Source organism: Hylobates moloch, unplaced genomic scaffold, assembly GCF_009828535.3.
Source record: "Hylobates moloch isolate HMO894 unplaced genomic scaffold, HMol_V3 SCAFFOLD_12, whole genome shotgun sequence".
Lineage (NCBI taxonomy): Eukaryota > Metazoa > Chordata > Mammalia > Primates > Hylobatidae > Hylobates > Hylobates moloch.
Window position 1 is genome coordinate 66,390,408 of NW_026652287.1, and position 15,375 is coordinate 66,405,782.

The 15,375-nt window shown below is 45.6% G+C and overlaps 1 protein-coding gene across 7 annotated transcripts in view; it reads right to left on the minus strand.

Moving 5' to 3' along the window:
* The window catches only part of GRIP1 (glutamate receptor interacting protein 1), a 715,306-nt gene that overhangs the window by 3,236 nt on the left and 696,695 nt on the right, over positions 1 to 15,375 (minus strand). For all 7 annotated transcript variants that reach the window (XM_058426061.1, XM_058426059.1, XM_058426058.1 and 4 more), the window contains one exon: positions 2,760 to 2,906. In XM_058426061.1, the coding sequence (XP_058282044.1) occupies positions 2,760 to 2,906 (147 nt within the window). The remainder of the gene's footprint in view (positions 1 to 2,759; positions 2,907 to 15,375) is intronic.

Here is a 15,375-nt window from a genome sequence, read left to right on the forward strand (position 1 = left end):
CTCCTCACCAACAGATCCAAACCACCAAATGCTTCCCAGACTGCTCTATCACAATGTGCTGAAAACATTAAAGACTCATTAGTTCTGAAAGAGGTGTCTTATCTTACCTACCCTTACCTGGACTCCTTGCCTGTGATCTCCTCCCCAACCCACCTCTGATACACCCACAATAATATTGTATTGCCTTTCTATGTTACCAATTGTATCATTATCCTGCTTAGGAAACTAATATGCCTCCAGCATAAAGTTCAAGAGCTTTAGCATCACATTCAAGGCCCTTTGTAATCTGAATGTAGTCTACTTTTACAGCCTCAACTTCGATGAGACTAGGCCTAGCTCTAATTTATGGATTAGGAAGACACTCATAGAGGGTAAGTAACTTGTCCATAGTTATTCATTCAGCAAATATTAGCGTGTCTGTGGAAAACAAAGTGTCCCCAAACTCCTAGGATAAGACTAATTGTTCTATTGCCATAGTAAAAATCATCACCAGAATTGATTCCAAAACTATCGAATTGATGAGTGACAACTTGCTTCAGTGAACACTTCCCTGAAAGCCAACCAATCAGTGGCAGCCTCCTGCTTTGAAAGTCAGCTGTTTGGTGACAAACTGTTTCCAGGTGAGTACACTGCTAAGACTGACTTCAACCCACTCAATTTTCCTGCAAAATGCTCTTCCCAAAAACCGTACATAAGATCAGAAATCTGCTTTCCTAAATAAAACTATACCTGACCACAATGTTACTATATTTAAAGTAAGCAAGGTTCAGCTTTTTGGTTTCAGATATTGTGAGAGATACTGAGATATCAAATACCATATAATGGGAAATGAGTTCTCCCTGCTCTCAAAAAGTTCACAATCTGCTGGGGAGTATATGCAGGGAAACAGGAAAGTGTTTTTGTTTTTTTTTTTTGAAACTGGCTCTGTACCCAGGCTGGAGTGCAGTGGCATGATCTTGGCTCACTGCAACCTCCGAACAGGCAGTTTTAATAATGTAAATTCTACCAAAAGAAAAAGCTGCTGTTCTATATAGGAGGGGCCCCTAGTCCAGACTTGAGGTAAAGGAGGTTGGGTGGTGTCTGGTGAAGTTAGGCTTTGAAGGGGAGTCCTGTAAACTAGTGGTTTTCAACTTGGCTGCTCATTGGAATCACTGGGGGAGGTGTAAAAACACACCGATGCTGTATCTGTCTCCTAGAGTCGCTGGTTTAATTGGTCTGGCATTTGATCTGAACATTGGGATACATTCTCTAGGTGATTCCATTTTTTCAGTCAAGGTTGAGAATTGCTGTTCTATGTGAGACCAAAAAGTTGAGTCGGAATGAGGCAGGTTAAGGCCTAGGGATTAGAAGAGCATTCAGAGAAATGGAAGAGTATATAAGGCTCAAAGCCAATGTGCTTCTATTCTGCTGTGCAGTACTGAGCACTTTTATGTGACAGCATTGTTCTTGGAACTGAGAATAGAGTGGAGAGTAAAATCGCTGCCCTCATGGAATTACATTCTAGTGGGCAACACAGAATAAGCAAATAACTAGCATCATCTGTGGTTGTACTATGAACCAAGAAAGAAAGGTGAAGAATGGAGAGGCAGGAAGGGCCCTTTTAGACAGTGGTTTAAGTAGCAGCACGTGAGCAGGGACCTGAAGCAGATTAAGGAGCAGGGAAGGAGCCTGTGCATGTTTAGCAGAGAAGTGCCACAAGCTCGGGGCACAGCAGGTGCAAAGGCCAGGAGGTGGCAGCATACGCCATTCCTGAAACAAATCCAGCTGAAGCTAGAGAGTATATGAAGAGGTTGGGGGCAGTGGCTCACACCTACAATCCCAGCACTTTGGGAGGCCGAGGGGGTGGATCACTTGAGGTCAGAAGTATGAGACCAGCCTGGTCAACCTGGTGAAACACAGTCTCTACTAAAAATACAAAAATTAGCCATGCATGGTGGCGTGCACCTGTAATTCCAGCTACTCGGGAGGCTGAGGCAGGAGAATCACTTGAATGCAGGAGGCAGAGGTTGCAGTGAGCTAAGATCGTGCCACTGCACTCCAGCCTGAGAGACAGAGTGAGACTCTGTCTCAAAAAAAAAAAAAAGGAAAAAAGATTCTAACTTTCCGTCAACTTCCAAAGGTCCATCATCAACCCTCCAATTAGTCAGCAAATTGCATTCTGGCTGGGTGTGGTGGAAGGCACCTGTAATCCCAGCTACTTGGGAGGCCGAGGCAGGAGAATCTCTTGAACCTGGGAGGTGGCGGTTGCAGTGAACCGAGATCACGCCACTTCACTCCAGTGACAGAGCGAGACTCTGTCTCAAATATGAATGAATGAATGAATGAAGAGGCAAGACAAGATGCTGGCAAGGTAAGGAGAGGCCAAATCCCTGGGGCCTTGTAGGTCATGTAGAAGATGAGTGGTAGGAAGGACTAGACTGGTGGCGCCTGGAGTCGGATAACTACGTCATATTTATGGGACTACTGTGCAACGGTGGGAGATGACCGCGGTTGGGTGGAGTCTGTGGGATTGGGAAAGATGGCTCTGAGCTCAGTGCCGAAAAAAACTGGTAATAAACCACAGAACTTTGGGGTCTGGGTTAGAATTTACTAGAGCTGAAAATTCTTTATTCAGCTGTTTGCTTCTACTGATTCCATAATCTTGATGACAAAGGCTGACAGAGAAAAGAGCAAAGGGCCCCAAATATGCAGGAGGATGTGGAGGAAGCTCCCAGTGAGAAATTACTTGCAAGGAATTAAAATTCCACCTGAGGTCTTACCTGTAAGAGCCTGTCATAGGGCTTTAAGCCACCAAGATCTCCTGGCCCAGCTGGGCGAATATTTTTGACATACACTCCTTTCTCCAGCAAGCCATCTGCTACACTGAAGCCAAAGTCCTCCATGTCAGAGTCCTTGTACAAGGTCACCTGAAGAGAGAGAAAACAGGATGTGAATATTTAGCTGGGGTGGAGACTTTTCCTTCTGCAACTTCTTGATGAACAATCTTTTCACACGACTTTTAGTCACATCATGATTTGTAATATCAGCATCAGTCAGCTCCCTGCACCAATCCTGCAGCTTTTTTTTCCCACTCCAAGAATATCCTTGGACTTTATGAATTCCCAACCAGAGCTGAAAAAGGAGGAGAACTGGAACGTCTGGGTCGTCCCTCCCTCCTTTGCAGTCGTCATCAGGGGGATATAGGAGAGAACTTCCCCAGGGCAAGTTGACTTCTACTATTTTCCTGGGACAACCCCTGGTCAGAGGAGCTGCCCGCAGCAGCCCTTTACAACTGCTGAGATGTCGGGGAATAAGCCAAAGGCCTTTCCTGCCTCCCCACTCCTGCCTGGTGCTCTGCTAAGCACAGTGCTCAGTGTATCCTCTCTTTGGGCAAGTACCATGAAGTTCATCCTTTTATTTGCTCTGGAACCCCCAATGAGCACCATCACGGAACACTATGTAAAAGACCTGAATGTGTTTCAATGACAACACCTTGCTCTGCACCTCGGCTTAACTCGCTCCCTCAGCATTTGTCTAGGGTTTGATTTGGTAACTGAAGGCATCTACCCTGAGTGCTGCGGCCCGCCCCCCACCCCGGGTCTCTCTGCATCTAAGGCCAATTACAGCTGGCTAAAGACTCACTCCTCCACCAGCCCTCACTCCTTCACCTGACCACCTGCGAGTGTTCATCTGAGGCTAAAATAATCATTTGTATATTCACCAAATATTTATTGAGTTCCTACCATATCGTAAGCACAGCATGGGGTGCTAGAAACAGCAGTGAACAAGAGGAAGAAAAGCCTGCCTTCCAGAGGCACACACATGAATATGTAGCAGTCCCCAAGCTCTCACCGCACTGGGCACTGCGCCCAGCAGCACACTCAGCGCTTGATGCTCAGTTAACGCTTTGAGGGGGCCACGGGTTTTATCAAGTTGTACCAGATGCCCTCCACAAAGACTTCAAGCAATGGTCTGGCTTAATTTTCTACTGTAATTATATATGTATATTTGTTTTTACACAACTAATGCATGAATACATTCTTGTAAAATAGTCAAAACAAAAACAAAAACAAAATCAGAGCTATACAGGGCAAAATGTGAAGGTTAAAAGTCTTATAGCAAGTATCTTTGTTTATATCCAGTGATTTTACTTCAGAGGGCTATGGCATTCTGAAGGCAATACAAAAGTGGTCAGTGTGTGGGTTTTTATTTTACTGGACAGACAGCTAAAATATCAAGCTGACTGGGTCAATACTATTCACCAGCCAGTCCCAGTGGTTATTGCCATATTAGAGGTGAGGAAATTCAATTTCACTGGGGTTATGTAACCCGCCCAAGGCCACAAAGGTAAGAATGGTGGGGACGTGTCTGTCAGACTCCAGACACCAAGTGCCTAATGGTTCCATTCTCCTGCCACTAAACATGCACCTCTCGGCCTCACCACTTTCAGTGTCCCCTGGACAGGAGCCACCCTCAGGAGCCAGTGAAAATGCAGTCTCAGACCCACTCCAGACCGACTGAGAATCTGCGGTGCTAATGTTTCCTGAGACGGCCCTCTTCGCATGCTCATTCCATCATTGTGTGTGCATGTGAGTGTGTGTGTGTGCACACACACTGGACACTACTGTGCGTCAGGGACTGTTTTAGGGACTGAGAATATATTTCACAGGATAGAGTGAAAAAAAAAAAGTAGAGCAGTGAGCAAAACACAACCTTTATGAGGACAGCCCAGTGAAGAAATCTGACTTAATCCTTATAATGATTCCGTAAGATGGGTAAGAGTCTTCATTTTAAGAGGTGACAGATACAAAGTTTTCTCAGTCTGCCCTCACTTATACAAGGATAGAGTAGTAAGCCCCACTTTACTACATAAAAGGTGTGTGGGGTTATGTGTGTGTGTAGCCTAGTGACACCCAGCACCCAGCACCGGCCCCACCACCCACTGCCCATCTAACATGCTCGCTGGTGATGCTTAGAGAGAAGTAGTTAGGTTCACACTGTGTGGTTGAGAGCACCCCTACCTTCCAAAGCAATGCTCACCAGGGGAAGAGGGGAAGAATTTGCTGGTGGCCTGGGCTCAGGTTTGTGGCAGATCCCCACTCCCCAGCTCCTTCAGGGGAGTAGGAGTCCTTTTTGCTCATGGATATAGCTCAAGCCCCTAAGGCAGCACCTGTCACATAGTGGGGTTAGTATTTTGTCAGACAGAAAGGGCTTGTCCTGCACCTTATGAGGCTGAGGATCAGCCATGATGTCCTGTGCCTTCATGAATCATTGCAGAGAAAGAGAGTGTGAACTAAGAGAGATTTAATTCTGGAGTTCCAGCCATTCCCCTCACCCATCACCCAAGGCCATGCTGGGAATCAGGAAGGCTGTCCCATGACAGAGTAGCCAGGCAAGACGAAGCTCCAAGGTCGACACTGTGTGGACACGAGAGGGAGGGCACTGCTGGTACCAGGGCCAGGCCTGCCTACCTGTGGGCTGAGGAGACCCAGATTCCCGGACAGTGAGGAAGGTAGGGGGAGGGTCCTCCAACGGGGGATGCTAGACTTCTTGCTAGTAAGGCCTGTGGGAGTTGAGTGAGCAGTTTAGAAAGCAAAGAGCTATTACTGTCTCTACTAGTTTGTGGAGCACATCATGTATAGACAGGGAAATGAAAGCTCAAAGAGAAATAGCAACTTGCCCAGGATCAAACTGATGGCAACAGAGAATTGGCTCAAACCAAGGCTTCTGACTGCAAAGTTTAGATCTTGCCATAGCACACTCTCTCCTTGCCTAGCACACAGTTGCTTAATAAATACTCGTTGCAGAGAGAAATATTTAGGCTGTTCCACAATTATGTTCTTGCCTCAGGCCAGATAGGAGATTTCTGCTCCTCTTTCCTAAGGAAAGGAAGAGTAAGTCACTGGAAGAAAATATTCTTAGTGAAAATTTCATACATATTCTAGAATAGAGAGGTTGGAACACCCATCTATTCACCACCAAGAGCTTGCCATGTTTCCTTCAGCTATCCTTCTCTTCTTCGGGGGAGTGTTTTCAAGCAAACACCAGTCCGCATGTCATTTCACTCCTACATACTTCAGTATACACCTCCAAAAAATATGATCACTTTCTTTCATAATCTCCACATCATTAATTCACTGGCAACAGCAACTCTTCTTACATGATAGCCACCACTTCCTAGTCCATAATTTCCCCAATTGTCTCAAAAATGATTTTTTATTTTATTTTTAATTTTTTGAGAGAGGGTCTTGCTCTGTCACCCAGACAGGAGTGCAGTGGCATGACCTCGGCTCACTGCAACTTGGCTCACTGCCTCCCGGGTTCAAGCAATTCTCCTATCTCAGCCTCCTGAGTATCTGGGATTACAGGTATGCGCCACCACATCTAACTGATTTTTCTATTTTTAGTAGAAACAGGGTTTCGCCATGTTGACCAGGCTGGTCTTGAACTCCTGAGCTCAAGCGATCCGCCCGCCTTGGCCTCCCAAAGTGCTGGATTACAGGTGTGAGCCACTGTGCCCAGCCTCAAAAAATTTTTTTTAAGTTGGCTTGCTTAAGTCAGAATCCCAACAAAATCCACACACTACCTCTGTGTTAAGTCTGTTAAATCTCCTCTTACCTGTGGTGGGTTCTCGTTCTTCCCCCTGTGCTGCTGATCTATTGCTGAAACTGTGTCATTTGCTCTGTAGCATATTCCTCTGTCTCCCACATTTCTCTAAATGGAAGTTAACTCTAGACGCTTGATTTGAGTCGAGGTTAGCTTTGAGGTGGGGACTGGGGGCAGGAACAGTTCACAGGTGGCACAGTGCTTCCTATCACATCATGTCTAGCTGTCCTACTTTGGGTGGTTCAGGTGATGACAGCCTCATTCCTCTATTGTAAGGGTTCTCATCAATCTTTAATCTAAAGGTTTTATTTATTGATCACTGTCTGAATCAAAATTTCATTAGGGGTTGCAAAGCGATAATCTTTTTCTAATCCTATTAATATCTTCTGTATTTATTAGCTTAAATGATTTTATAATGGAGAATTCTCTTTTATCAATTAGTGCTGCTTTGTTACTCTGAAATACAACTTTTACAAGAAGGGCAAAATGAATGAATGCTAATTCTTTCAATTTCAGAACAGGGAATTTGTTCACTAAATACTTTGAATGGTGGCCCAATGAGAATTTGTGTGTGGGGAAGGTGGGGGATGGGATCAATATGAACCTATAAATTTTGATATATTCAATGCATTTTTTGTTTGTTTGTGTTTTGAGACCGAGTCTCACTCTGTCGGCCAGGCTGGAGTGCAGTGGCACAATCTCGGCTCATTGAAACCTCCATCTCCTGGGTTCAAGCAATTCTCATGCCTCAGCCTCCTGAGTAGCTGGGATTACAGGTGCCTGCCCCCACACCCGGCTAATGTTTATATTTTTAGTAGAGATGGGGTTTTGCCATGTTGGCCAGGCTGGTCTTGAACTCCTGATCTCGAGTGATCTGCACACCTTGGCCTTCCAAAAGTGCTGGGATTACAGGCGTAAGCCACCATGCCCAGCCTATTCAACGCATTTCAATCAGTTGCATTATTATTCTTTTGGATGCTCAAATGTTCTCATCTCTGGCCACAGGAAGTCTTTCATGTTGACTCCTGTGTCCTTTTGATAGGATGCATTGGTTTTGGTCGCTTCTTTACTTTCCGACACAAAATATGACTCACCATGAATAGTTCTTATCCCTGATCTGGAATCAGCTATTCCTCCAAGGAGCCTTCACTGGAGGAAATATTGTTGATTTATATTCTATTCTAGTCCTTTTTTTTTTTTTTCTTTTTTGAGACAGGGTCTCACTCTGTCACCCAGACTGGAATGCAGTGGCGCGATCTCGGCTCACTGCAACCTCCACCTCCCAGGCTCAAGCGATTTCTCCTGTCTCAGCCTCCCGAGTAGCTGGGATTACAGGCGCATGCCACTCCTGCCTGGCTAATTTTTGTAGTTTTAGCAGAGACAGGGTTTCGCCATGTTGGCCAGGATGGTCTTGAACTCCTGACCTAAATGAGCTCCTGACCTCCTGCCATGGCCTCCTAAATTGCTGGGATTACAGGCATGAGCCACCGCACCTGGCCTATTCTAGTCCTTTTCCTTCTATCTCCATGCTGCTTTCTCAAAGGGATGCAGAGGAGAAATAGTGAGAGAAGGGAAAAAATCAGAAGGAGGCTAGTAGTTATTAGGATTGGTAATAGATTGACATTCTTCAGACCCTGTTTACTAGTGGGTAAAATCTCTCTGCCCGAGGTTCCTGCTTATGTCCCACTCTGGTTTTATCTGTGGGATCGCTTGCCCTTTTACCCCTTTTGTGTCTTTGTTCTTAGCCATGTTTTCTCCACATGGCAAGCAACACACCTGGGGCAGGGACCATCGCCACCATTCCTAGAGGGTGGGGCATCCTCCTTGCTATCTCCATTCCACTTGCAACTAGGTACAGGGGTGCAGTCCTGCAGACTCTGTGCCTACGGCTGATTGGGAAAGTGCATCAGCTTCTGCTCTGCAGGCCTAGACATATCCTTGAGGTGCACCCACATGTCAGGGTGCTAAATCTTAAGCTTTCAATGGGAGCTAGGAAACTCACTTTGGTCTTAGATCTGAGGCATGTTTTCCAACATAGTAAACCAGAATCCTTGCATTTGAGGAAACATTTGGTGTGGGCCTGGAATAATAGTGAAGTTCTTCATGACTCTATTGGCCTGTGATTCTTGGGTGTCTGCACCACAGGCCAGAACCCAGGGGCACAAGGAAGAGTGGCACCTAAAACTAACAACACCAACCAATGGTAGTACACCAACCAAAGCATTAGAGATGAGTGCCAACCAGAGTGGGTTAGCAGAGTAGCTCATTAACTTCAAGGTCACAGTTATTGGCAAAGAGCCTTGGTTTTTCTGAGCCTCAGAGTTGAAGAGTTGACGGAAAACTCTTCAGGATGACAGGCTAATAAATAGTTGAAATCTAAAAGTAATCTATTTCTCCAGAGACATCTCCCAAGGTTAAAGGATACTGAATTTTAATAGCCAGCTATATGGTTCTCCTGGAAATAGCCTAGTAATGGCAAATTAACAAAAATAAAATTATTTTAAAACTACATAAAAGAGTCTAGAAATCAATAATTAACAAAAATGGGGAGCACAGGGGGCTGTTCTCAAACCAGTAACAATAAATTGTGCCATATAGCCCTGTTTACCTGGAGATTGGTAGTGGTTACCTTGGATTTACTTCCTGTGCAAAAATAATTCTTAGGATTCTGAGGTTTACATTCATACTTCCCCTTACCCCTGGAAATGAATCTCTTATCCAGTTACTTTCTTACATATGATTGCTTTTGATCTTCCAACACCTCTGTGCAGCAAAATCATTACCTTTCCAAGAATGAGGATACTGAACCTTGAAAAAGTTGATGGACTGACTTGTCCAGTTAGAATGCAGAAGCACCAGGATTCAAGACTAGAATATCTGACCTCATTTGCTGTGTTCTTTCCACCAAATCATGATTTTTTTTTTTTTTTTTTGACATGTAATCTCCTAGCTGGTCAGGCAGCCTTTATTCATTTCCAACTGCCCAACCAACTAAAGATGAATAATTAATCATGTCCACTGGGTTTCTTCTCATCAGAGCCTTTGTGGCTTTCCAAGAACATCTGCATAAAGTCCTGCTCCATGCTCCTATGGCTCACCATCCTGTCAGTTGGCTCTGCATTCTACCCTAGCCTACGTGAAACAAAAATGTTCTTGTAGGGTCTGTCTTTTGTGCTGACTAGAGGATGCCTCTGGGGAACCTGGACCATGAACACAGTTGCAAGGTTTTTCTGTTCTGAAAGAGCCAATGAGCTTCTCGGAACATAACACTCAGGGCTAGGATACAGTTCTACAAAGCTCAGTTCAATTTTAACTATTCGTCAGCATGTGCTGCAATTGCTTCTAACCCTCCTGAGAACAGAAGCTTTCGCAGGAGGCAGGGTGGGTTCACCATGATTCACATTCAGCCTTGTTTTATATTTCTAAGCAAGTCTATCAACATGTTTGAACAACATCCTCAAGGCCAAGATCAGAAAACCGATGCTTATGTTTTCAATTTTGACACATGTGAAAGGCTTTAGCTGCAGAGCCAACCCTCCCCACTTGGATTTTAAGGGCAATTGCATCTGCTGTCTTGAGCAAGTCATGGCAAGTGATAGCCATCCCAGAAGCAGTCCTCAAGCTCTGACAGCTCCCTATGGCTCACTCCCTCGTCCCAATAGCCTTGAGGACCAAACTGACACCTACTTCTCAGAGAGAGTTTTCCCATAAATCACCAGGCATTTTGGTTTACTCATGACAGATACCACTGGGGTAGCCCCATTCCTTTAACTCTGACAATTTAAGTAATGCCAGTTTTGAGGACAATCCTACACTACCTATGGTGCTGGAAGAAAACAAAATAGAATACAGTCTTCTAAACTGGAAGCTTGCAGCCCAAGAAGCAGCAATCTCAGTTTATACTACTAGAAACTCAGGGGTTTTGAGAGGAATTGGGTCAGAAGGCAGCTGCTGCCCTCCTGTCTGGGGAGTCTTCTTGGCCGAGGACAGAAAGGAACAGCTGCTCCAAATGCCACCTCCTGCTGCATTCTGGCAACAGTGTGGCACCAAGAGCTGCAAAAATGGGGGCTCAACAATGAGAGAGTCAGTAGCTGGGATTTTGGCTGTAAGTATAAGCAAGCCAGGGGCTACCCTGGCCCTTGGGGAGCAGAATCCCAACCAAAAAGTTGCACAGTTTTTAAGATCTGTGGCAGATTTAGGTGCTGCCTTTCTCATTCATCCCAGAGCACCTTCACACATCTACTGGTTCACATAGTAACAAAAATGAAAGAGCTAGATCATTCTGCAAATTCTCCAGGAGATCAAACCAAGCTGCAAGCAAGCAGCTGGTCCCCTAGTTATTGCCAGCTCCATTGCTGGTCCTTTGCACTTGCCCCAGCCACCACCAAGCTGGCTGGCTGTGGCAGAGTCCCTGTTGTGGGTGTCTTTGCTCAGGCCTGCCTGCTGCCTGCTCACAGCACCCCTCCTGACTCAGCCTCTGCTTTATAGCTCCCAGCTTGGCTCTGACCTGGCCCTTCTCCAGCTTTTACCCTTTTTCCCATTCCCTCTGCAACAGATTCACCTCCGTTCCTCTCAGGCCCATGTGGGCCTCCTTGAATCAGGAATCTCCTGCAGCTCTGGGTGGGTGGCACACCATCCACCCACCCTCAAGGCCTGTGGGACTGAAGGCCAGGCACACTGTCATTCAGGAAGGATGACAAGTTGCAACTAACCAAACTCCCACTGCACTCAATGCTAACTGTCTTGATTTTATTTCCCCACTGTAGAGATTGCTGATGCCTGACATTACGAAGAGCCTGGGACAAGGAAAGAGCTCTGTACCCCATCTGAGAGAGAGGAAGAGACATGCCCTGGGCTAGAGTGTTACCAATTTAATCTTTTTTTTTTTTTTTTTTAATGAGACGGAGTTTCACTCTTGTTGCCCAAACTGGAGCGCAGTGGTGTGATCTTGGCTCAGCACAGTGTCCGCCTCCTGGGTTCAAGTGATTCTCCTGCCTCTGCTTCCCAAGTAGCTGGGATTACAGGCCTGCACCACCATGCCTGGCTAATTTTGTATTTTTAGTAGAGATGGGGTTTCTCCATGTTGGTCAGGCTGGTCTCCAACCCTTGACCTCAAATGATCCACCCGCCTTGGCCTCCCAAAACGCTGGGATTACAGGCATGAGACACCGCGCCCAGCCTTCAATTTAATCTTTACTATAGCCTTGCCTGACAAGTCATATGGCAGACCAACAGTAGAGGAGGAGGACGATAGGACTGTTCTCCAAGAATCTGGACATGAGGGAAATGGAGTGACCTTCAGAAAGTACACCATTTGAAAGTGAACATCCTACAGATAATACACAAACTTACAAGCTAGAAATAAGTACATTTGACCACAACAGAGATGCATAAGGATATCAGGGAGGGATGAATGGTCCCAGGCCAGAATCAGACTTAAGGGAAGCTATTAACATTTTGAAGAGAGGTGGTGGTGGGTCCAGGACAGAAGCGATAAGATATATGATCAAGCCCTGAGAAATAAGGCACACTAGACACTAGCGAGCCTGCTGCAGGGGCGTCTGAGTCTAGGGGGTGGCAATTCTCACTGTTTCTCTCGCTCAGAGGTCAGACTCTGCAAAGGTGGATGGCAACTTATAGAAAAGTGATAAGATGCAAATTGAATTCTGTCTGGTAGAGATGCAAATCATTTCTCCCCTCAGAAAAGATAACCTCAAAGGCTTTGATTTTATTTCCCGACAAGTTATTGTGCAGCTTTGATTCCAACTTAGAAATCTTATTCCAACATTTCTTTTCCCTACTGGCTGATATATCATATATATATCCCACTAACTTTATACACACACACACACACATATATACATATATATACACACATATATATGTATATATATGCGTGTGTGTGTGTGTGTATGTATATATATATATATAAAGTTTCTGTATCCCTCTTTTTTTTTTTTTTTTGAGACAGGGTCTTGCTCTGTCGCTCAGGCTGGGGTGCAGTGGTGAGGTCGTGGCTCACTGCAGGCTTGACCTCTCAGGCTCAAGTGATCCTCTCACCTCAGCCTCCTTAGCTGGGACCACAGGTGCGTGCCACCACACCTGGCTTTTTTTTTTTTTTAATTATTTTTTGTAGACACTGGGTCTCACTATGTTGCCCATGCTGGTGTTTAACTTGTGGGCTCAAGTGATCCTCCTGCCTCGGCCTCCCAAAGTATTGAGGTTACAGGTGTGAGCCACTGCACCTGGCCTTCCTTATGCCTCTTTAAACAAGTTTTGCCATCCTGTTACCATTCCTTGCTAATGAGTTAAATAAACATTTTTTGACATGAGACAGTCATTTACATAAGAATTGTGTTTTTCGGGTGGAGCCAAGATGGCCGAATAGGAACAGCTCCGGTCTCCAGCTCCCAGCCCCAGCGACACAGAAGACGGGTGATTTCTGCATTTCTGCTTGAGGTACCGGTTTCATCTCACTAGGGAGTGCCAAACAGTGGGTGCAGGACAGTCAGTGAAGCGCACTGTGCGCGAGCCGAAGCAGGGGGAGGCATTGCCTCACTCGGGAAGCGCAAGGGGTCAGGGAGTTCCCTTTCCTAGTCAAAGAAAGGGGTAACAGACGGCACCTGGGATATCGGGTCAGTCCCACCCTAATACTGCGCTTTTCCAACGGGCCTGGAAAACAGCACACTAGGAGATTGTGTCCCGCACCTGGCTCGGAGGGTCCTATGCCCACGGAGTCTCGCTGATTGCTAGCACAGCAGTCTGAGATCAAGCTGCAAGGCGGCAGCGAGGCTGGGAGAGGGCGTCTGCCATTGCCCAGGCTTCCTTAGGTAAACAAAGCAGCCAGGAAGCTCGAACTGGGTGGAGCCCACCACAGCTCAAGGAGGCCTGCCTGCCTCTGTAGGCTCCACCTCTGGGGGCATGGCACAGACAAACAAAAAGTCAGCAGGAACCTCCACAGACTTAAATGTCCCTGTCTGACTGACAGCTTTGAAGAGAGTAGTGGTTCTCCCAGCACACAGCTGGAGATCTGAGAACAGACAGACTGCCTCCTAAAGTGGGTCCCTCACCCCTGAGCAGCCTAACTGGGAGGCATCCCCCAAGTAGGGACAGACTGACACCTTATTCGGCCGGGTACTCCTCTGAGACAAAACTTCCAGAGGAACTATCAGACAGCTGAATTTGTGGTCTCACGAAAATCTGCTGTTCTGCAGCCACCGCTGCTGACACCCAGCCAAACAGGGTCTGGAGTGGACCTCTAGTAAACTCCAACAGACCTGCAGCTGAGGGTCCTGTCTGGTAGAAGGAAAACTAACAAACCGAAAGGACATCCACACCAAAAACCCATCTGTACATCACCATCATCAAAGACAAAAAGTAGATAAAACCACAAAGATGGGGACAAAACAGAGCAGAAAAACTGGAAACTCTAAAAAGCAGAGCACCTCTCCTCCTCCAAAGGAACGCAGTTCCTCACCAGCAACGGAACAAAGCTGGATGGAGGATGACTTTGACGAGCTGAGAGAAGAAGGCTTCAGACGATCAAACTACTCTGAGCTACGAGAGGAAATTCAAAACAATAGCAAAGAAGTTAAAAACTTTGAAAAAAAATTAGAAGACTGGATAACTAGAATAACCAATGGAGAGAAGGGCTTAAAGGAGCTGATGGAGCTGAAAGCCAAGTTTCAAGAACTATGCGAAGATTGCAGAAGCCTCAGTAGCAGATGCGATCGACTGGAAGAAAGGGTATCAGTGATGGAAGATCAAAAGAATGAAATGAAGAGAGAAGGGAAGTTTAGAGAAAAAAGAATACAAAGAAATGAACAAAGCCTCCAAGAAATTTGGGACTATGTGAAAAGACCAAACCTACGTCTGATTGGTGTACCTGAAAATGACGGGGAGAATGGAACCAAGTTGGAAAACACTCTGCAAGATATTATCCAGGAGAACTTCCCCAATCTAGCAAGGCAGGCCAACATTCAGATTCAGGAAATACAGAGAACGCCACAAAGATACTCCTCGAGAAGGGCAACTCCAAGACACATAATTGTCAGATTCACCAAAGTTGAAATGAAGGAAAAAATGTTAAGGGCAGCCAGAGAGAAAGGTCGGGTTACCCACAAAGGGAAGCCCATCAGACTGACAGCTGATCTCTCAGCAGAAACTCTACAAGCCAGAAGAGAGTGGGGGCCGATATTCAACATTCTTAAAGAAAAGAATTTTCAACCCAGAATTTCATATCCAGCCAAACTAAGCTTCATAAGTGAAGGAGAAATAAAATACTTTACAGACAAGCAAACGCTGAGTGATTTTGTCACCACCAGGCCTGCCCTAAAAGAGCTCCTGAAGGAAGCACTAAACATGGAAAGGAACAACTGGTACCAGCCACTGCAAAAACACGCCAAACTGTAAAGACCATCGAGGCTAGGAAGAAACTGCAGCAACTAACGAGCAAAATAACCAACTAACATCATAATGACAGGATCAGATTCACACATAACAATATTAACTTTAAATGTAAATGGGCTAAATGCTCCAATTAAAAGACACAGACTGGCAAACTGGATAAGGAGTCAAGACCCATCAGTGTGCTGTATTCAGGAAACCCATGTCATGTGCAGAGACACACATAGACTCAAAATAAAGGGATGGAGGAAGATCTATCAAGCAACTGGAAAACAAAAAAAGGCAGGAGTTGCAATCCTAGTCTCTGATAAAATAGACTTTAAACCAACAAAGATCAAAAGAGACAAAGAAGGCCATTACATAATGGTAAAGGGATCAATTCAA